This window comes from Melospiza georgiana, chromosome 5 (assembly GCF_028018845.1).
Source record: "Melospiza georgiana isolate bMelGeo1 chromosome 5, bMelGeo1.pri, whole genome shotgun sequence".
Classification (NCBI taxonomy): Eukaryota; Metazoa; Chordata; class Aves; order Passeriformes; family Passerellidae; genus Melospiza; species Melospiza georgiana.
In genome coordinates, this window is record NC_080434.1 from 32,795,500 (window position 1) to 32,816,063 (window position 20,564).

The 20,564-nt window shown below is 49.0% G+C and overlaps 1 protein-coding gene across 1 annotated transcript; it reads right to left on the reverse strand.

Annotated features, from left to right (window-relative positions):
• Nucleotides 1–1,654: 1,654 nt before the first annotated feature.
• Nucleotides 1,655–20,509, reverse strand: ALPK1 (alpha kinase 1). The gene is made up of 13 exons (XM_058024739.1): nt 20,392–20,509; nt 17,120–17,274; nt 9,745–9,943; nt 8,824–8,883; nt 8,100–8,186; nt 7,327–7,403; nt 6,287–6,382; nt 5,799–5,903; nt 3,432–5,433; nt 3,034–3,187; nt 2,384–2,546; nt 2,108–2,294; nt 1,655–1,848 (listed from the first exon to the last, which is right to left on the reverse strand). Exons 1-13 carry the CDS (start codon nt 20,507–20,509, stop codon nt 1,655–1,657), a joined length of 3,597 nt encoding a protein of 1,198 aa, XP_057880722.1.
• Between the last annotated feature and the right edge of the window lie 55 nt (nt 20,510–20,564).

Here is a 20,564-nt window from a genome sequence, read left to right on the forward strand (position 1 = left end):
GCCAAAATATTAAATTCTCCATCCTCAGAGTCAACTATTTATTTCCTCAATAATCCCCTATTTATACCACAAATTGCAGCCAATAACTCAAACTCTGTGTGTTTGGAGCCATGTTCATGCAGAGCCCCAGCTCTTCAGGCAGTGAGGTTATAAATCCACGATTTCCAGTATCCAAGCCCCGGATAAAGAGAGAGTGCCTGATACACCTGAAATTGTGAAGAGTAAGAATCCTGTGAAGAGTAAGACCAGTAGAATATGATTCCATATCTGTTTTAACAGGGAACTGAACAAGCTGATCCTCGACCCCTAGCTTTTACTTGTGAGTAGCCATAACTTTGGCTGAGGTGGCAAAATGTCTCCTAAACCAACAAAATAAACAAGCTGCTAGGTGGAAATACTAGGAAGAAAGCAAAATATTAAAATTCCATAGGGATGGATTTACTCAGAAGCACGTCTAAATAAATTTTCTTCTCCTCCCTTCGAGCAGGAAGGAGTGAAAAACGCAGGACTGGTCAGGGCTCCCAAAACTGCTTGTGCTGCCTGCTGACAGCGCATTAGGACACTTTGTTGTGCAGGGAGTGTCCGAGGGGTTTTGTTTTGGTTTTAATTGTCCCTACAGAGCAGGAAAGCTTCTGCAGAGAGGCTTTAACACAGCACCTCGGCCGCCCATGAATTCCCGGGATCCTGCTAACTAGCTTTGTTCGCCCCCCGGAGCCCGGCTGCGCTCGCTGGCCGGAGCACGGAGCTATGCAGGCTCGTCACTCAGCTCAGGCCAGCATTTCCCCACTGCCGAGCGAGAACAAGGCCGGCCTTTATTGGCTGCACAACAAGATAACGGGCTTAATCTTCCCAGTAACACGTGAGCTTCCATGTATCACTTTAATCTGCGAGACACTGGGGCCGAGTGTCCCGTCACATGCCGATTTCACCGCCGTGTCAGCCGGCGACTGCCCAGCTCAATGATGGACTGTTTGCTGGCTCTTAACAACAGGCAAGATGGTGAATGCCCCGGGGTGACAGACAGTGTGCAATGGGAACGGCCGCAAATCTGATGGCCCGGTTCAAGTTCACCTGACAAAGCTGGAGCAGTCTGTGAGCAGAGCTCGGGAAAGGATTATTCACACTGGCATTATATTTTTGAATGCATTTTTCTCCCAGCGCAGCTGCGCAGATCCCCAAGACTGAAGGTTTATGCACCATAATAAAGAGATTTAATATTTTTTTTCCCCCTCTTCCTTCTCCCTCTTTACACCTAGTTCTAATCAGTTGGCCCAGGGATAGGGCATCTTTCCAAACAACTCAGCACAAACATCACCTAGAAAACAATAGCATTGCTAAAACGCCGGGACAAAAGCCTAAAAACCTCTGCTGGCTGCAGAAACAAAAGGGGATGGTTTTGTAAAAGCAAAGTCTGTTGGGGAGCCATCTTTTTGTGGAACTTTGATGCTGTGCCCCCTTTCTCATCAAGGAAATCTCCCAAAAGAAAGGATGCCAGTGTCTGGGGGCAGTGGGATATGGGGGCTTTGGAGGGGAAGAGGAGAATAGGAAATGAAGGCAGCTTTTCACTGTCTTGTTGGATGAGTTGCTCCCAAAGATGTCTAGGATAAAACAGTGTCCAGCTCATGGGTTGTTCTGTGGACTGACCTGTGCCAGTCTAGGCCAGCAGCTCCACGGAGGGCCTTGTCAAGGACAGGCAGCTACAGATCTCGTTGCACTCCACGTGTTGATCATTAAAAAAGTAGTAAATTCCTTTCTTCCCAAAGTTGGAGCGTGAGTCTTTGCTATTGAGGGAGTGAATCTGGGGGTCTGTGAGGTAGATGAGGCCTTTCCCGTTACCTGTCACCCAACCTGTGGAAGAAATGGTACATCTTGATATCTTGTTTATCTTGATAAACACCACAGCCTTTGTTTTAGCACACTCAGGACCCTTTGCCTGGCATGGCCCTTCCTCTCTTCATGTCACCTCAGTGACTCCCAGTTTCCACCTATGGCAGCAACAGCAGAACCCTATGAGACACACAATGAATTTTAACCAAATGAATACCTCAAAGACACCTGTGGGCCAGCAGCTGAGTGTGAGAGGCATAAACATCACTGTCACACACACCTTGAAGGTCAACGACCACGTCAGTTCCCCTGGAGAACTCGTAGCAGAAGTGGCCGTAAGCCAGACCATACTCCGTGGCCTTGTACTCATTCTTCACCACCTTGGTGTTGTTGGAGAGCTTCACAAACTCCCCCAGGATGTAGGGCTCCACACTCACACATCCTTTTATAATTCTGTCTTCCAGAATCTGAAAGGAGACAGCCCCGCTGTTGCTGTAATTGACCAAGACACCTTTCCTCATCAGGTCCTTGGGATTGCTCAGCAGACAGTTCTTACCAGGAGGACTGCAGAGGGGATGTAAAAGATTTGGGTAGGGACCTTCTGCTCATACAGCCTCTTGTTGAACTCTGTCACGTAGTACTGGGCTGTCATCTGTCGCTCCACATCACTGAAATGATGGAGGAGTCCTTTTTCCTCTTTGTATTCCTTCCCAACATACCTGAACAAAAGGAGAAGGATCTGGAGAGGTGTTTGTTCTGGGTGCTGTGATACAGAAACATCACTGCAAAGCAGAATGTGTCAGAAGCAAATCCACCTCTGGGTGGTGCTTTTAAAATGGCTGCCATCAAAACTGGGTGGAATTCTTTTCTATCTCACAGACGTGAAAAATTATCCATCAAATCCTGGGATGGGAGTATGACTCAGAGATATTAAAATATTGCTCTCCATCCATAATAATGAATAAGCTACTCCTAGCAATGATCTGAACTCTGCCATTAGCTCTTAGAAGACAAGAGTAAAGCAGCTTTTCCTCCTGGAAATTAAAAGCTAGAGTTACATGGAGTGGTGGGAAAGACTGCCAGAATGTCCAACACATTTGGACAAAGCCATCAAATATTCCTGCTACAGCAAATCTTACCAGACAGTTTTCATCCATATTTACAAACAAGCAGCATTGATGTACATTTTGTTTCAGAAATCCATACCTTCCCAGGCTTTCTTCTTGGTGCAGGAAGTGTATCCAAAAGGCATTTCTCTGCTTGCCCTCCTTGGCCACGTTCAGGTAGTCCCCAATGAACACAGCTGTCTCCTGGCCTGTCCACAGCCCTGATTTCTTGGAGTATTTCAGAAGAAGGGCAGCTACAAAAAGGAGAACACCACAGATAAAAGGGAGAAATCCACAGGACTGCTCTGAGCCTGTGCTGAGGACTGGCTGTTATTTATGATTAACATAATGATCATTATCTTAGTCAGATTTCAGGGATGGCATGTGGAATCTAAACTCAAGTAATGGGGTAAAATGCAATAAAAAATTAAATCCTGACTAAAATATTGAATCAAGCTTGCTCTCTGTGGAGGCACAGGTTGCTGTGTGGGAACTCACAGTATGCTTTGCGAAGCTCTTTGCTCCTAAAGATCCCAGTAGGCATCAGTCTCTGGACAAGCCAGTGATGCTCCACCCCTGCCAGGAGCTGCCTGTAATCATCATCCCTCAGAAAGCGAGCATCCAGGAGCTCTTCCTTCACTCTGCCAGGCATGAAGGCAATGCCACTGTCCCTTGGGACTGAACTTGCAGGGCAGCTCGTGGCCATCGGTGCTGATGTGATCCCTGAACTCAGAGATGAACTGGACTGTCCCCTGCTGCCCAGCACATCCTGATACTTCTCTTCATCCTCCTCTGTAGTGGCACAGTCAAAGTGCTTGGTTGTGGGTATCTTTCCCAGGGAGGGCAAAGCTGTTGGCACACTGGGAGTTGCTCCATGCTTTGGAGCCAGTGCTGCAGGATAATCCTTTACCAAGTCTCCCAGGCTGATGAGCTCGAATTCAGTGTCATCCATTGTTTCTGCCTGGGTGTCAACCTGAGGCACCTGCAGAGATCTGTTCCCCAGCATGGCAGATGTGCTCACCCAGCCAGGCACAGAGGAGTCACTGCCTGTTTTCAGCCCGATGTTTGTTGATGGTGCAGAAGGGCTCCTGTCCTGGGGGGGCTGTGCCTCAAACGAGGGACCCTCGGTGCTGTCTGCAGGTTCTCCCGAGTGGAGCCACTCAAAGCGACCGATGCTTCCCTCCCTGCTGCTGTCCTTGGTCCTGCAGCTCAGCTCGGCACAGGAAAAGGACTTCTCCTCCTGCCTTGTAGGAACAGAGTAGAGGATAGAGAGGGAAGGAAACTCATTGTTTGAGCCCTTTGATTTCTCTTTTGAGGAGCTCCTTCCACGGTTCCTTCCCTCCTGCAGCTCTTCTCTGCAGAGAAGCTCCTTCTCCACCATCCTCCCTGCTCGAGGGGCACACCCCTCTGAGGAATGCTGAGGAGACCCCCCAGAGCCACGGAGGGGCTCCCGAGGAGCAGGATGCCAGGCTCTGGGAGGTAAGGAGCACAGGGGCATGTCCTGGCTGCTTCCATTGGGCTCTGTGGTGCAGCACTGCTCCTCCACTGGGCTCTTCTCCCCTTGCTGCCCATCCCTGAGAGACTCTCTGCTGCTATTACAACTCAGCTCCTCCCAGCTGGAAGAGTAACTGCATTTGGACAGCTTGCACCAAGAGTTCTCAGAAGTAGTGCTTTGGCTCCTGTCTTGCCCTCTGCTGAAAACATCTTTTTCACTGTTTATTTTCATTTCTAACGGCTCCATCTCTTCTTCAAAGGAAATTTTCATCACACCAGAGCCAATGTCTTGATTTCTTTGGCCACTGAGTCCCTCTGAGCTGTTTCCTGCTGTTGGTGAGCCCAGGATTTTCACAGCACCACTCCTCTGCTGAGCTGTGTCTTCAGCAGTACACAGGGTGTCCATGGTTTTGGTCTCTGTTCTCAGGGTTGTGATACAAGCTCCCACCTGGATCTCTCCCCGCATGGTTTTATGAATCCTGCAAGTTTTTTCAAACACTTGGCACACTGACAGGTGGTGCTGGGAATGCTTGGCAAGGATTTTCTCAAAGCTGGCTTCCCCTTGCAGGACAGGTTTTTGTACCGCGCCTTTATAACTGTCTGGGACGTAAGACCTGGCGTCGGAATTGGGGAAGCCTCCCACCCGCAGGCGCCTCTTCACAGCTGCAACCAGAGACATGATCTCTCTGGCAAGCATCTCCTTCTCTTCCTCCTCTGGGAAGGAGGTGCTGTAGGAGTGCAGCTTGCCCAGGGCTTCCCTGCACAGCTGGGTGACCCCATGGAGCTCCTGGCTGTCCCCGTGGAGCCAGCGGTGCACGGTGGCCAGGCAGAAGGAGGCTTTGATGAAACTGTGCAGCTCCTGCCTGCTGGTGATGGCACTCTGCTCCTCCTTGGTGAGCAGCCCCACCTCGAAGGATTCTTTGGCTGCAGACAAGTAGAACTCTCTCTTTTCTGGGGGACAGTCCTTGGAGTGGCTGTAGGACAGCAGACACATCCCACGGATGTTCTGCAAGGGGATCAAAGAGGAATGAGGGAATTAAAAACACGTTTCTTTCCCTGACACAATTTGAAGCAAAGCTCAGATCTAACCCCCTGCTGCCGTGTTTCCTGGAGGAAATAAACTTGCTCTTTTTTTTTTTTTCCGTTAAAATACAGCTGTAGCTCTAGGAGAGGCAGCACTCCCAGGGCTTTAAAGCCCATCCTCACTCTGGGGATAGCTTTCCCTCAATGTATACCCCATATAACCAACCCAACCCTCAACACAGATACTCTGTGTGATGCACTGCTTGAAAGCCATGTCAGAGCCAAATTGAGTAGCCCGGGCTCTTCCCGTGCACAAATCCCCCTTCCAGAGGGAGGAGTAACACTCACCACGGCCGTGAGGACAAACAGGGGGGTGTACTGGCTGTAGGCAGCTGCCAGCTTGCAGGCCTCGGCCGCCGATAACAAGCGGTGGTTGAACTCCTGCAGGAGGCTCTGATGAAAGACAAAAAAACCCAAAAATGAGGTAAAAACCTCAACTCAAGGACTTTATCTCCAATATATGGTGCCTGGTAGGCAGGGACAATCATATCTTAAACAAGAGTCTGGTTTGTTTCTGCAGGACCCTTTTTGCTAAGGTTCACCATGGATGCAGCAATTTTGACTCCATAAATATTCTAAATATATACACTCTATAACATATTCTTAATATGTTCTTTTTCCTGAAGCCAGGCATTCTGCCATCTAGGTGCTACTGAGCTCTTTCACTGGGAGCAATGGAAGTTTCTGCAGCCCTCTCAGCATGGGAGAGGAAATGTGTGGGTGAATTTGAGACCACCTCGAGCACCCACACACACAAAGCCCAAATCAAGTCTCACCAGGTCAATGTCAGCATTGGTTTTGAAGCGTGCATAATCCTGCTCATCCATGGAAGCAAAGATGTCTGCCATAATACCCAAGGATGTGGCAATTCCCTGAAAGAGAAATTAAAAATTTTCATACTGGGGTTTTTTCCCCCCTGTACTTTGAATTTTACTGCTCTGCTGTGTAGAACATGCCAGAAAAACAAGCAAACACACACACAAACAAGATCCGAAGAGAAGCACGGCTAAGAAATCCAGAGATGCTATCTTGGTATGGTTTTATTAATTTCACTTGCAGGAAGTGCAGTAATCTGGAAGACCGGATGCCGCCTAAGGGCCTGCCTGGCCAAACAATTAAGAAACCCAGGTATGCTTTCACAAAATTCACTGCAGAACCCCCTGCTGCCGCTGAAATGGAGAACACAGAAATGTTCTGAGCTTGAGGTCAAGCTTTAAGACACAGCAGACAAGAGGTGACAAGGTCTGGGTTTTTGGAATATCTTGTGCTGGGGTCCAATTACAAATCCTCTGTGAGCATCATCCCGGGACTCACCAGGCTCAGGCTCACATTCCTGTTTAGCTACGGACACATGGTGTGACTGCTGCTCCATCTCCAGTGGGAGGATGAGGGCTGCTCGCCTCACAAACATGCTAAGGACAGGCAGGGGGGTTCTGTGAGGTGCTCAGGTCCTGCAGGGCCAGGGGAATCCATCACCCACCACAAATGTGCTCGGGGGAAAAAAATTCCCTCTAATCCTAAGAAATAGCTAAAATCTGTGGCTGCTCTCTGGAATTAAGCTGTCCTTGTTGGAAGCACCAGAGGCATCCTCAGGAATGGCTTCACTTCAGATGGCTCTGCTTAATGGAGTATTGCTTTCATCCCCCTGCAGGAAAGGAAGCGTGGGTGAGGCGGTGCATGCACACGGAAAAACGCGGAATACAGACTTTGTGCTGCCTGTTAACCCTGCCTCAGGTGTGTCAGAGAGGGAAACAAAAGCTAAGCAGCAGTGCTTCCTGGGCTGGCAGGGAGATGCAGAGTGGAAAGGAGACGCTACCTTTTTATCTGGCTGAGGAAGTTGGAAGTATCCCACGATGGAAGCCCAGACCAGCTCTGCTGCCTCATACCACATCCCTGAAATAAAGCAGAAAACAGGCACTGAGCAGGGGATGCCAGGGATGCATTTCCACAGCTTATTTCACACCTTGGGTCCTCAGGACAGGTTAAAACCATGACAAAACCATAAAACCAAGCAAAACACAAAAGCATGTTCTGCTTCAGTGACTCTGATCATTTATGAGTTTCCTTCAGCTTTTGGCTGTGCATGAACACCCATTTTATCCTCACAAAAGGCTTCAGCTCCACAATCATGGAAGATTTGGGATCTCAAACCAAAAGCACAAAATGAAGGCTGTTGCCTCAAGTGCCAAACCCTGAATACAAAAGCCCATCCTGCTGAAAACCAGAGATTTTCCTGTCTTGAGAGAGGACATTGCTGGGATGTCCCTGTGATAAAAGTACCACCTGCCTTTGGGAATAGTGAATTTGGGAAAAACATGGAGTGGCACAGGGAAAATGGGAACATTTCAGATTGTTTCTTGGCTTCAGGTGAGATTAGTAATAAAATTTTAACTCCTGCAAAATGTTTGCTTGGCACATTGTTCCAGGCCCTTGCTGCAAAGAGATGGGTGTGCAACTCATCCTCTGTGCCTGTTTTATGGGTACAGGGCGTTCACCACCAGCCAAAATTCTGACAGGTGCCCAGTGTAACATTTTAAAGGGGAAAAAATCGGGGAACCTTGAGTAGAAGCTCCCAGAAGACAGCCTTACCAAGCTTTTGCAGGATCTGTCCCCTGATTTGCAGGCAGACTGCCTGAACAAGAACCCGATCGCTCTCCTCAGCGTATCGCCACGTTCCTGCAGGAGGGGTGGGAAAACTCGGCATAGAATGAAAAATATTCCTGTCACTCTCAGCCTCCAAGGGTTACCTGAATCCCAGCAAACTGCCAGGATTCTCCTCCCTGCATGGAGGCCCTTTCCATAGGAGAATCTCAGCTTCCCAGGGAAAACAGACCAACAGAACCCTGAACTGCCTCAATTTTCAGAGTCGTACAGCAACCTGAACATGCCCACTAAAGAAACACTGAACAAAGGAAAATAAAACATAAAGAATAAAGCATTTATTTAGTCTGTGAGATCAGTGGGAGTTTAGTCTGTAAGATCAGGCTGAACACTACTCCAACAATCTGGATTTTTGAGGGGATAGAGTTGACTGAGTTTCCTACATCACTCAGTTCCTTGAAATTGCTCTACAGGTTAAACTTCTCCACCCAGGATATTTTCCCACCCAATTGAAGGTATGTAAGGATGACTGAAAGAAATTTCAAAAATAAAGTAAAGTTCCCACATTTTAGAAGGGAATGGTGAAGGAAAGTGAAGTGTGATGTAAGGAGTCATTACTGGGGTTGGTTTTGGCTGGCGTAACTTTTAAAATTGGGATCAAGAATCACACCAAAATTGCAAGTATGAAATTGGAAAATAAATTTACACATACCCGTTGCTCCGTTGTCATTAATCAGGCTGCTCAGGATATATTCAGCTTTTAAAAGTTTCCCTGATTGAAAATCAAAGAAAAAAAATATAGAAAATGAACATAAACATGTATTGTGGCATGAGGTGAATAAAACTGCTCATCAGGTATCACCTGCACATAGAACTGCTGCTGTCCATAGCCAAAAATGCAGGTGCCCCACATATACATGAATGTTACATGTGGTTGTACAATAACATGAAATTGTGAATGTATCTTTTTTATTTTACACATCATACATTCCTGGAAGATTGTTGGGATTCCCAGCTCTTATTCCCACTCATCAGAAGAAAGTAGTCTAGCCTGCTTCCTTCAGCAGGAATGCTGCTGGGTTCTGCCCCAAGGAAACGTGGGCTTTGGAAACCCATTTAGGTCTCTCCATGGAAAGCAGAGCCACAGGAAGATGCGTTAAAAATCCTTCAGGTGCTGTCCATGTTACAGGAATGATGGAATTTTAATTTTTTATCCTGGAGGAATTGTAACCTGCATTGTTGGCATAGTCAAGTGGCCCCACTGAAAAATAAAAAGCAGCTAGGACAGTGTAGAGAAAATGCTAGGATTCTAATTTCCTTTTCTCAAGGCCCTTGCTCGGGAGTACAGCAATTCAGATATCCCCGTTTGAAACCAGCGGGGAAGATTTGTTAAGGGACAAAAGCCCCAATTAGCATTTCCCACACCCTTTCACAACTTTCTCTCCCTCTTTTGGCTCCGAAGCCCTCCACACCGGCCCCTTTGTGCTACCGAGAGGAGCCGGCCCGGGCTCCAGGGGGCCGGCAGCGGGAAGCGCGCTCGCAGAGGCGGCACCGCCAGCGTGTCCCGGCACGGAGGGGACCGAGTGTCGCCTCCCGAGTCAGGTGGGGCCGGCAGGGCTGAGGAGAGCGGTACCTGCGTTGACGGCGAGGCGAGCCTGGCGGATGAGCAGCTGCGGGCTGATGGGAGCGCCGGGATGCAGGCGGTGCAGCCCCTTGGCCAGCCGCAGCAGCCGGCTGGAGGCGTCCAGCCAGTACAGGAAGCGGTCCAGCAGGAACACCACGGCCGTGGCCGTGCTGCTGTCCCGGACCACGATGGAGGCCTTCAGAAAATCCTGGGGGGGGGGAAAAAAAAAAGAAAAATCCACAGGCAGCCTCAGGAGCGCTGGAAAATCTTCAGCTTCACCAACCCTGTTCCCCACCCCATTTTCATGTTTAGGATAGGGAGAAGCCAGATGTTTATTCTGTTTGAGTTGTAGATGTAATTGCGGATTTATTATCTGTTTTAATTGCCTGATATTTGGAACTGCAGAATTTGGTGGTCTGCTGATGGATTTAAGTCATGCCCAGCAGCAAAGGGGGGAGGTAAGACTGGGAAGGCTGGAAATGGTCACTATGCATTGTCCCACTTGGAGCTCAGGCCACCCACTCCTCTGTACACCACAAACAGGCAAACAGGCCCGGAATCCAAAGCTTTTCCCCTACAGGCCATCCTTAATGACTTCTAAGTGCCTACGGACTCTCCTGGATTGTAAGTCCTGCCCACAGCCGCACTTACACGGGGAATTGTCAGAATTCCTGAGATCCTTGCCGTTAGCAGGACAGGAGGCCAGCAAAGACAGCCACGGCACACGCACAGCCTCATCACAGGTGCAGAATTGGGGACTTTTTTGCCAAAAGCCTGTCCCTTCCCATAGTGGGCACGGCCTGCTATGGGCATGGCACTTCAGCAAGGCAAATTTGTACAAATTTACTTTTTTTCCTTTTTCTCTTTTTTTTTTTTTTTTTTTTTTTTTTTCTCTTTCCTCAGCCCGAGTTGGATTTTCTAAGAGGATGGCACTTGAAAAGGATTCCTGAAGCTCCGGCAGGCACAACTTCGGCCAACAATGGAGGAATCCCCCTCTCCAAGCACCTGTAAACTGACACTGAGAACCAGCCATTCCAAATGCTCATCAACAGGCCATATATTTAAGCACAGAGCATCGCCTAATCTATTTTTTTTCCTCCCCTTCTTCCTTTAATAGATCGGAGCACAAAAGCCTGAGAGAGGGTGACCTACCAAACAAAAGGGCCTTTGAGTTCCTAGGAAAAGTAGACTTGGAGGAGGATGGAAGGAATCCAAGTGGCCCTATTATTTCCACTTGCACTAATTAGACATTTTTCTGTCAGCTATTGAGCACTGCTGAGAGGCCAAACTCACTGAATTCATTTCTAAAGTGTTTACAGAAGTTTGCATCTGTTTGTGTCTCTTCAGGAGGAAAATAAGCACTTCAATAGCATTGTGGAAAATCTAAACGAAGCATCCTATTCTGAAGGGCTTGGCAGTCTTGCAGCTGCATAATTTAACTCCCCGCTCAATGCCGAAACCTCTTGTGTCCCTCTCCAAACCCAAATGGACGCAAAATGTAGAAAAGTCAAGCCAGGGGGAGAAACGAGGCTAATTTTTTTCCCTATTTTTTTTTTTTTTTGGGAGGCATGCTGTGTGGCACACAGCGCCACGGCTCCGTGTCAGCGATGTCCCCTCCCCGCGCCGAGCGGGACAGCGAGGAGCGAAGCCCCGCTCCTTTCATTGCCTGCCAGCTCGTGTGGCTGCGGAATTCCTCAGCACCTCCAGCGCATCTCCGGCCGGGACAGCGGCTCCCAGAGCCTGGGAAACGCCTCTGGCTCCCGGGATGCCTCAGCCTGCTCCATCCCAAGCAGAAGCGGGCAGATTTACTCACTTTCTCTGTCGCTTTAGATAAAGAGAGAGCGGGGGTGGGAGGAAAGAGCGAGGTACGCTCGCACTTTGTTTTCACATCTGTGCCCGCGACGTGAAATGGATCTGCCTAATTGAGTTTATGACACAAAGGGAAGCTGGCCGCGGCTGGGAAGTGGAATCAGGTGGCGGGGGAATTAAATTTGCTCCAGATTTCTATACAGGGACCATTGGGGGAAATGCAAAGCAGCCTTTAGCGAGGGGCTTTCGCCTTGATGGCGCTGAGCGGGAGGGTGTGCGGCTCGCACGGCTCCTCCTGAAGTTTGGGTCCCGGCTTTGGGTTCAAAGCCACGACGCCTCCTCCGCATTGACAATGGGGGCCGCTCCCAAGAGAGGGGAGAAGCTCAGAACCGGGGCCATCTGGCACTAGGACGGGCAGGAAAGCGTCAAAGGGAAATTATTGGTGCATAGTAAATGAGGATGAGGAGGAGGGGAAGGAAATAGGGGGAAATCTTTATGTGGCAGCTGATGTAAGAGGAATTACAAGCCCAAATAAATGAAATATTGATTTAATCCACTCTCTCGGCCCTCTTTATAAAGCCAAGATCCCAGAGGCAAGCCCTCCTCCATAGCCTGCGGGCTCAGGAGGATCCCCTTTGGAAAAACGCCTCTACAAACAGCGTGATTAAAAGCAGGGGAAAGAAAGATTTAATTTTCAGCATCCTCACATTTTTGTGGGAGCTCTGGACTCCTGTGTTTGCTGATACCCACTCGTCTCAGACCAGTTCAGTCCTAGTTCCACTTGTGACGGCAGCCAAGCTTTAAAACCTTTTTAAAAAGCCACAAAACTGAGAGTGGCCAGCAAAGAATTTCTAATTCCGTGCACAAGGCAGGAGAGTCAGAGGCACACACGTACTTCCAGGTGCTTCAGTCCTCTCCCAGGAGCTGCTCCTAGTTAGCACTCCACTGAACCCTAACAAATTGCCCGGTTTTCTTTCCCCTGTCAGATTAAACACAGAGCCACAGCGCCGATGGATGGGGCTGGAGCCGTTCCCCCTCTTACCCCGTCCTTGCCAGAGACCAAAGCTGCTGTCACCGAGTGGGACTGCTCTATCAACCCCTGCCTTTCAGCTGGCAATCAGGGCCCTCTCCACAAGCAGCAGGGAATTAAGCCTCCCACCAGGCCGAGGATGGCAGGAGAAAGCGTGGCTGGAGGTGCAGGCTGACACACGGGACGGCCACACACTGGATTGCTGCAGACTGAAGAGTCCAGGCAGCTCCTGGACACTTCCCTCTTGGCTCAGAGCAGAGGAGAATTCTGCCCTGCCCTGAACCTGGTAATTATCTCAAGTTATTCATCCTGCAGGCAGAGGAGAGTTGGGAATTCAAAGGCAGCAGCATTAGGTCCATTAGGGGCAGTTCAAAACACCACAGACTGAGGCAGCTTTTACAACCAACTTTACCTCGCTTCAAGACTGGGAATAAGTCCTGATTCCCTCAAGGAAAAAGAACAGCAGCATCTTGTGATGAGGACAGAAGGAGAACTCTTAAAGTGCCCAGGGAGCTGCTTGAAGGGGTGTTCCTTTGGGCCTCAGATCCAACAGGGCAGCAGGGATTTGGGGGACCATGGTCACATGCAGGGTTCCTGCTCTTGATTAGTGCCAAAGATACAGAGGTGCCACAATAATTTTGTGGCCCTGGTTTGTTCTGGATCACTTAAAAACTATTGTGGCATATTAAAAGGAGATATTTTAATACTTAAATACAGCAACACAAGAGACAGAACCCCTCTGAGGGAGCAACTGCAAGACAATTATCAACATCTTAAAATATGAGAAACTTCCCTGAATCAAAAATATTCCTCTTCCCTCAAAACATCGATTCACTTGAGGAAACACATTTAAAGTTGTAAATACTCCAAGAAGCTGCCTCTGGCAGGTGTAAATCCTACTCATGAGCAAAGTGAAGTGATTTCCCTACACAAACCCAGGATCCAGCTTCCCTAAAAAAAAAAAAAAAAAAAAAATATGGTCTACACAAATTCTGCTGTAGTTTTGCCACACAGGCAGCAGAAGGCAAAGTGCTCTGCAGCACCATGGCAGTCACCCCCGGGAGCTGAAGCTCTCCTGCCTGCACCTCATCTCTGACACTTCTCACTTACAAAGGCCCTGGAAGGCTGGGGTGCCGCGATTCCCGATTCCCGGCTGGAATTCATCCCTCACATCACTCTCCGTTTCACTGGGATCACCCAAGAAGAGCTCTAAAGGAGGCAGGTAGCAAAAGGTCAGCCTCAACCACCGAGATCCCAGGGCTACGATTTAGGGCTTTAATTCTTCTGTTACCACACCTACTGTTAGGAAGAGGAGAAAACGAAATCCTCAGCCCCCAGCTTTAGTTATTTTTCCAAAGGCTCTCAGCTCCTCAGTGCCACACACACACCCACAGTTAGGGCACAGTCCCTTGGAATGGGCTCCCTAATGGCAATCCATCAGCACCTAATTAGCCAAGGGCTGCAGGGCCTTATTTTCCACTCTTTTCAATATTCCCATTAAATCCCAGGAGATCCTAGTGACAGCAGGGCCAGGATCCAAGCTCCCCCACCCACAGCAGGGAGCATGGAGCCAGCCTGCACAGCTCCCTGCAGAAGGACCAGAGCAGCCCCACTCCTGAAGGCTTTTCCTTTTGCATTCCCATCGTGCCCATCCCAGCAGATCCTGCTCCATGACTGGAGGTAGGAATTATTGATAGGTGTGATAAAAATGAAGCAAACCCCATATCACCACTATGGGTTTGCAAACGGGCAAAAAGAACCAAAAAGGAAGAAAAAAACCCTTAAAATATTAATGTAGCATGAATCATCCCACAAGAGAACTCTGTGTGTGCAGAGAATCATCCTTCAGCTGAAGGCACAGCAGGTTTTTTGGGATCAAAGCTTCCGTGGACATGGACATGTTGCCCTCTATTGGTTGCTCACCGAGCATTAGGCTAATTCCATCTCTTGGAAAAGCCAAGACCTGCAGGAAGGGCAGCCCTGGCAGCCTCCCTTAAGGATCTGCAGACCTATTTCGAACCCCACAGCACACCTGGTATTCAGGGAGGAAAAACAATCCCTCCTTCTTGATCCCTGCCAGCAAGGACGCTGTGACAATTCTGACTTTGCTTTTCCCTGTTAAAAATATAAGATCCCAGTGTTTCCCAGTTTTGGCTTTGGATAGAGATGCTGGCTATCACCTTTTGGGCCTTAGATTCCCACCACGGGGGCTGAGGGAAGGGCTTGGTTTGCTGGCTGGAACCTGATAAGAAAACGTGGAAAACCTCAGCATGTTGAACTCGTCTAACTGCTGTGGCCTTTGGGTGGTGAATCCTGGCAGGAAAAAGGAAAAAAAAAAACAAACCCCAAAATTCCAACCAAACAGTGCACCTTCTCTGGGATGCAGAGGGGCGCTGAGCATCCCCCAGCAAAGAGGAAGGAGAAGAAGGTGGCTCTGCCTTCCTGACGAGCCGGCAAGGCGGGTCCCACTTGTTTTAAAAGCTGGAGAAGGCCGACGCAAAGCCTTGAAGCCTCAGCCTAATCCTCTTACTCCCTGTGCGGGTCTCATGGAGCTTTTGAGCCCGCTCCCAGAGCGAGCCGTCCTCGGGAGAGCGGCGCGGGCAGCGCTGCCCGCTGCAGCGCCGCCAGTGTGTTATGGTAATGAAGCGCCTTCCATTCACCCATCTCAAAGCACTTCTTAAATGTAATGAATCACGGTTTATGAACTTATTCTAAGCATGGCAAATTAAAATAAACAGAGAGGGAAAATTTTTAAAGGGTTTTTTTTCTTTTCTTTTTCCGAACAATAAATCGATAAAGGCTAAATTTTTTTTTGTCCCCTGGGGAATTAAATTATCCTTCTGTCCCTCATGCCAAAAAAAAAAAAAAAAAAAAAAAAGAAAGAAGAAAAAAAAGTTGCTCAGACTTTTATCTTTCCTCATCACACTGTAATCACTTCTCTTCAGCCTCATTTCCCCCCCAGCTTTTTATTCAAAGAACTGAGGCAGCCTTTGCTCTGCCTTGAAATTTTATTTAAAATAAAAAAGAGGGGGGAGAAGGAATGGATGAAGGGAAAAAAAATCCCTTTTCCTGACTAATACTAATAATACAGGTCAAAATGTCAGTCTATCTACAATTAAATGGAAAACAAAAAAGGTTTTCCCTTTTTCCCATGGTACAATGGCGCTGGAATATAAATTACCGATGAAGATGAAATAATACTTCAAAGCACATGGGCAAAGGCAGCACAACGTTTACAAAGTATTTTCCACCACAGGATGAAACACTGGAGACAACGGCAGCCAATGGACTTCAGGGGGTGTGGGTGAATAGCCCAAAACTAGCACGGAGGAGGATTTGAGGTCCCTATAGTCCCTGACCCCACGATAGGCTTTGTTTAACAAGGGCAGCTGCAGTTATCAACAGATGTTTCAGCAATAAATAATTGGTATCATCCCAGAAAAGACCCATCTACCTGGGGAGAGGGCATAATGCAGCAAACACTGCCCCACTATTAGAGCCACATTAATCTCCCATCTAGCCAGGTCTCTCGGGGAGCTGGCTGCAGGTGTTTATCCCGGGAGGGAGCTCACAAACGCTCCCAAGTTACAGGGAGCTGAGCTGGGATTGTAAAGGAGGTCAACCTCCGCCATAAATTTCTGTCTGAGGCCACACACACCAAAGGAGGGAGAAAACAAATACCCGAGAGCGAGCAGCCACTCCCCGCCCTCCCTCCCGGGGGAAATCCAGGAGCCCCGCCAGGACCTGGGGATGCTGGGGCTGCCACTTCCCAGCCCCGCAGTGCCTTTGCTGAGCTTCTCACTGCTCCACAAGGAATCAAAGCTGTTCCCAAAGAAAAGCTGCTGGCCTCACTGAGGCAGGACTCTCCGGGGCAGGTGAGACCTCCTGGCCACCTTGGAGTTTAACAACAGGCAGGAATGGGATGGTGCTGGCTTCAGGAACAAAAAACACCCCCTACAAAATTCACAAACCTCCCCTTTATTCCTGTTCCAGCAAAAGGATGGCCCTTAGCCCATATATTGCACTTACCACGGGAAAAAGGTGTCCTCTATTTGCCACATGCCTGACGTGTCTCCAGGAAAATCAGAAAAGCAATTTCTTGCTACTTTCTAATCTTTGAGCTCAAACTCATCACCTTAAGGGATAGGATCCCCAAGGACCCTTGGAATTCTGCCGCTCCTTACACAGGAGGAATTTCTCACAGGAGAAATAACATTGAATCCTTGCCTGTCCTGCCTAGGTTTTGGCCAGCTTTGGTCCTCAAAGGGATTCTGCAAGGTAATTTTATTGGAAGAAGAGCGGGTGAGGAGTTGTGCAAGCCCTGCTAAAGCGGGTGATCCTCACGACCAACTTGCAGAGCAGAATTAAACAAAGCACAGCACTCTTGTCAAATTAGTGGTTTTTTTAAAAAAACACTATGTGAACATTTTAGTGTTATTATAATGCCAGCTCTTCAGGGAAGAGGGAAGCATCACCTTAGTGGAGACAGACCCAGAAGTGCCCTGTGAAAGCCCCCGAGCATCACAGCTGTGTTGAACTTCATACCAGCAAGTCAGGCAGCCTGGCGCTGATCATATCTTGCAGGTTTGTTTTGTCTTCTGGGCCCAGCTCTTGTTTGTACTGCCATCTCTCCGGCACAAAGGGCCACTTCATTTCCTTTGCCTCCGACAGCAGGCTCCTCAGCTCCTCAGGAAGCAGAGCTGAAAGGGTCAAAGAGCAGGTGAGGCTATTGCAGCAGGTTCAGCCATGGCAGCCCCTCCAAAAGGCTTCTCCCAGTTGCTCCCAAGGGCTCTCAGCCTGTTGGGGAGGGCAGGGGAGCTGGCCTGCTCTCAGTTCCCCTTGGCTGCACTGCCCTCCAGGGAAATGGGAGCCTCCAGCCATTAAAAAGGCTTTTAGCAGGAAGTCCTGCCGGCTGGTGGCTGCCTGGGCGTGAAGAGCTGCTCCTAAGGAGGCAGGAGGGAACCTGTTCCCGTGTGTGAGCAGAGAACAATGGGGTCAATGGCACAGAAGATCTGTCCCCTTGCTCAGGTGACAGTGGCAGAGCCATCCTGGAAAGCCACTTCCAAACTGGGAGATAAACCTGGACCGGAGATGACAACCAGACAGAAATCTAAAGGCTTATAATGAATATTAAGCACAAGCTCTTGGGCAGTTTGTCCCTCCCTGCTCCCTCTCCATACTGGTCCTAAGCCACTCCATCAACTTTGGGTGGATCTCCAACCTGATCCAACTAAGGAAGCAACTGCCAGGAGCACAGAGCCAGAGATTTGGGCTTGGATCTGTCCTTCCCTTTCAGCCACAGCCCATTTTCCTTTCCCATGTCATTTTCCTTGCAGCAGGAGTGATGTGGATGTGCTGTGCTGTGCTAACCACTCGGCTGGGCAGCCTTTCTGGCCAATAAAAGTGGATTAACAAAGATTATTGACCAGATGGGGTTAATGGTGATCATCAGCTGCAGATCTGGCCCCTTCTGGCCATTAATCCCCCAAAAAAACCCTGCTCAGAGAGCATCGCTGCTTTAGCGAGGCAACACAATAAATGCATTGCTACAGATTTTTTAATCAATCCTTTATGCAGGGACTGTAGAAAATGAACTTCATCAAAAGGATATTACAGGCTTGGGCTGCAGCACATTCACAGGTATGGCTTTCCTGGGAAGAAACAGCAAGTTGGGCATTTATGGCCCACCCCCAAAAAGTCAAGTTTACTATCTTCCTGCTTTTTCCAGCCCATGTTTTCTCACTTGTTGCCATCCCAAGGAAATGTGGGGTTTGGAAATCTTCCTGTTACACATCCTGGCTTAAAGTAAAGCCCAATTTCCTTATCCTCCTGAAGTGGTGCCTAAGGGGCTCAGCCCTGAATGCTGAGGCAAGGTGGCCAAGTGCCAGGGCTGATGGGGAGAAGAGGCCCTGCTCCCACCCTCACACTGGAAAATCAGTACAGGAGCAGAAATATCCATCTCAGCACGGGGATATTCACCTCATCACAAGGAACAAATTGTTGGACAGAAGGACTTCTCTCCCATGTAGAAGGGACTGAATTGCCTGAGTCTTTTCCCAAGGAAGATCCAGCTCCAAGGACAAGAGTTTGCCCTCATAACAGAGAGCTGTTCTCACTGCTGGCAATTTAAACTCATTCATTAACCAAGGCTGAATGGTCACAGAAGTGGACTGCAATGATTTCTAGCCTAAAGAAGAAATAAAGAAAAGATCCAGGCCTACCCAACACCCGTTCTGCCCTCTAAAGTGAGACCAAGATGTGCTCCTCGTCTCCCCACCATTTTTAAGGATTTGGCCTTCAGTCCTTCCTGCCGCAGGTCTGGGAAAGCCGGGGACGGGAACAAAGGCAGCCCCAGGAGGAGAGGGGGGCCAGGAAAGCCCCTGGGCCCCAGCACAGGGAGGGTCCCCCGAAGCCGAGAGCCGCCGAGCCCCAGCAGTTATTAATGTCGCTGTCACCACCCCGCTGCTGGGTATTTTCCTTCCAGCTGATGGGAACACGGTCCTGGAAAAGCCCGAGCAGCACTCGAGGCTCTGATGGCCCATTTCCTGAAGCAGTTTACCTGAAGGACCGTGTCCAATCGAGTGATTATAAGGGCACTGATTCACCCTATCTGGAACTAAACTGATTATTTCTCATACTTTGTGGTATTTAATAGGAGAAAAGGAGGGAGGAGGAGGAGGGGGGAAAAAAAAGCGCTACCTGATTAGGGGTTCAAGAGCCTATTCTACGGAGCCACAATAAAACTTAAAAGAATTTGCGACGAGGAAACAAAGTGCCCTTTGTTGGGAACAAAAGAAGAGGAGAGAAAAATCTTCCAGTATCCATAACAGAAACCTCCACGCCACCCTCCAGCGCAAACAGACTTAGGTGCTTCAGGAAAAGGCAGCTGACCTCCCAGCAAGAACAAGGATGGTCGGAAAAACATCTTCTCAACGGCTCCGCGCCCCGGGACAAACAAAGGGCTTTAAGGATCACATTAACGTTTGGGCCGAGCCACTCAAGCACGGCGAAAACGAAACATTATTAACACCGAACTGGGGAACGGGCAGCGCCGCAGATGCGGCACGCAAAGGGAAACCTTAATGCCGCTGGAGTGCAGAAAGGATAAATCCTCCCTTCGCGGCCTTACCAAAATTGCTGCTGGTTTTCAGCAGGTAATGCCAGCATTGAAACAAATGAGGAGTCCTTCTATTATTTATTTAGCCCTCGCTAAACGCTGCTTCCTTTCCTGGTTATTTATTCCAGCCTTTAGCCAGCATGGATTTTCCTTTCAAGAGGCATATTGCAAAGGGTTTTGTTTTTTTTTTTTTTAGGTGTTTTTTTGGTTTTTTTTTTTTTGTTTTTTTTTTTTTTTCCCTTGGACACCACTTATAGAGGTCACACACATTTTACAAGATAAAGACTCGGGCAATGAGCTCTTTAATATATGAGGAGAAACTGACAAACACAGAGGGCCCTCCCCCAATTCCTATGAAAGGAGAGGAAATATGTGCCCTTATTCAGAAGTTGCATCCTTTCTTTTTTCCTTTCTGTCTCTCTCTCTCTCTTTTTTTTTTTTTAATAACTGAAATTTATGTGCATCAGCAAACTTTTGGTCATTGTTCTTCCCAAACTAAACTGTTCCTTACAGCCTCATGTTTACTGAAGCCTAAAATTAGAACTGACAGCAATTCACTGCAACAAAGTGCACTTCTTTCCCTGCCTGCATCCCATTCACGGCCCCGAAATCCAGGCATCTCTTGACACTCACGGAGACGAAAAATAGGGCAGGGCTGAGCGCCGGCGGGGCGCTGCCGCCTCCCCCGGGGAGAGCTCACCTTGGCACCGCCGGTATTCCCGCTGCTCCTCCTCTCCCGGTGCCCGGGGCAGCAGCTCGGTGTCCAGGGCCCGCTGGCACTGCTGCAGCAGCGCGGCCACGGCGCTCTGCCCGCTCATGAGCGCCCCGGCCCCGCGGTGATCAATTACCCAGGAGATCCCCGTGGAAAGGATC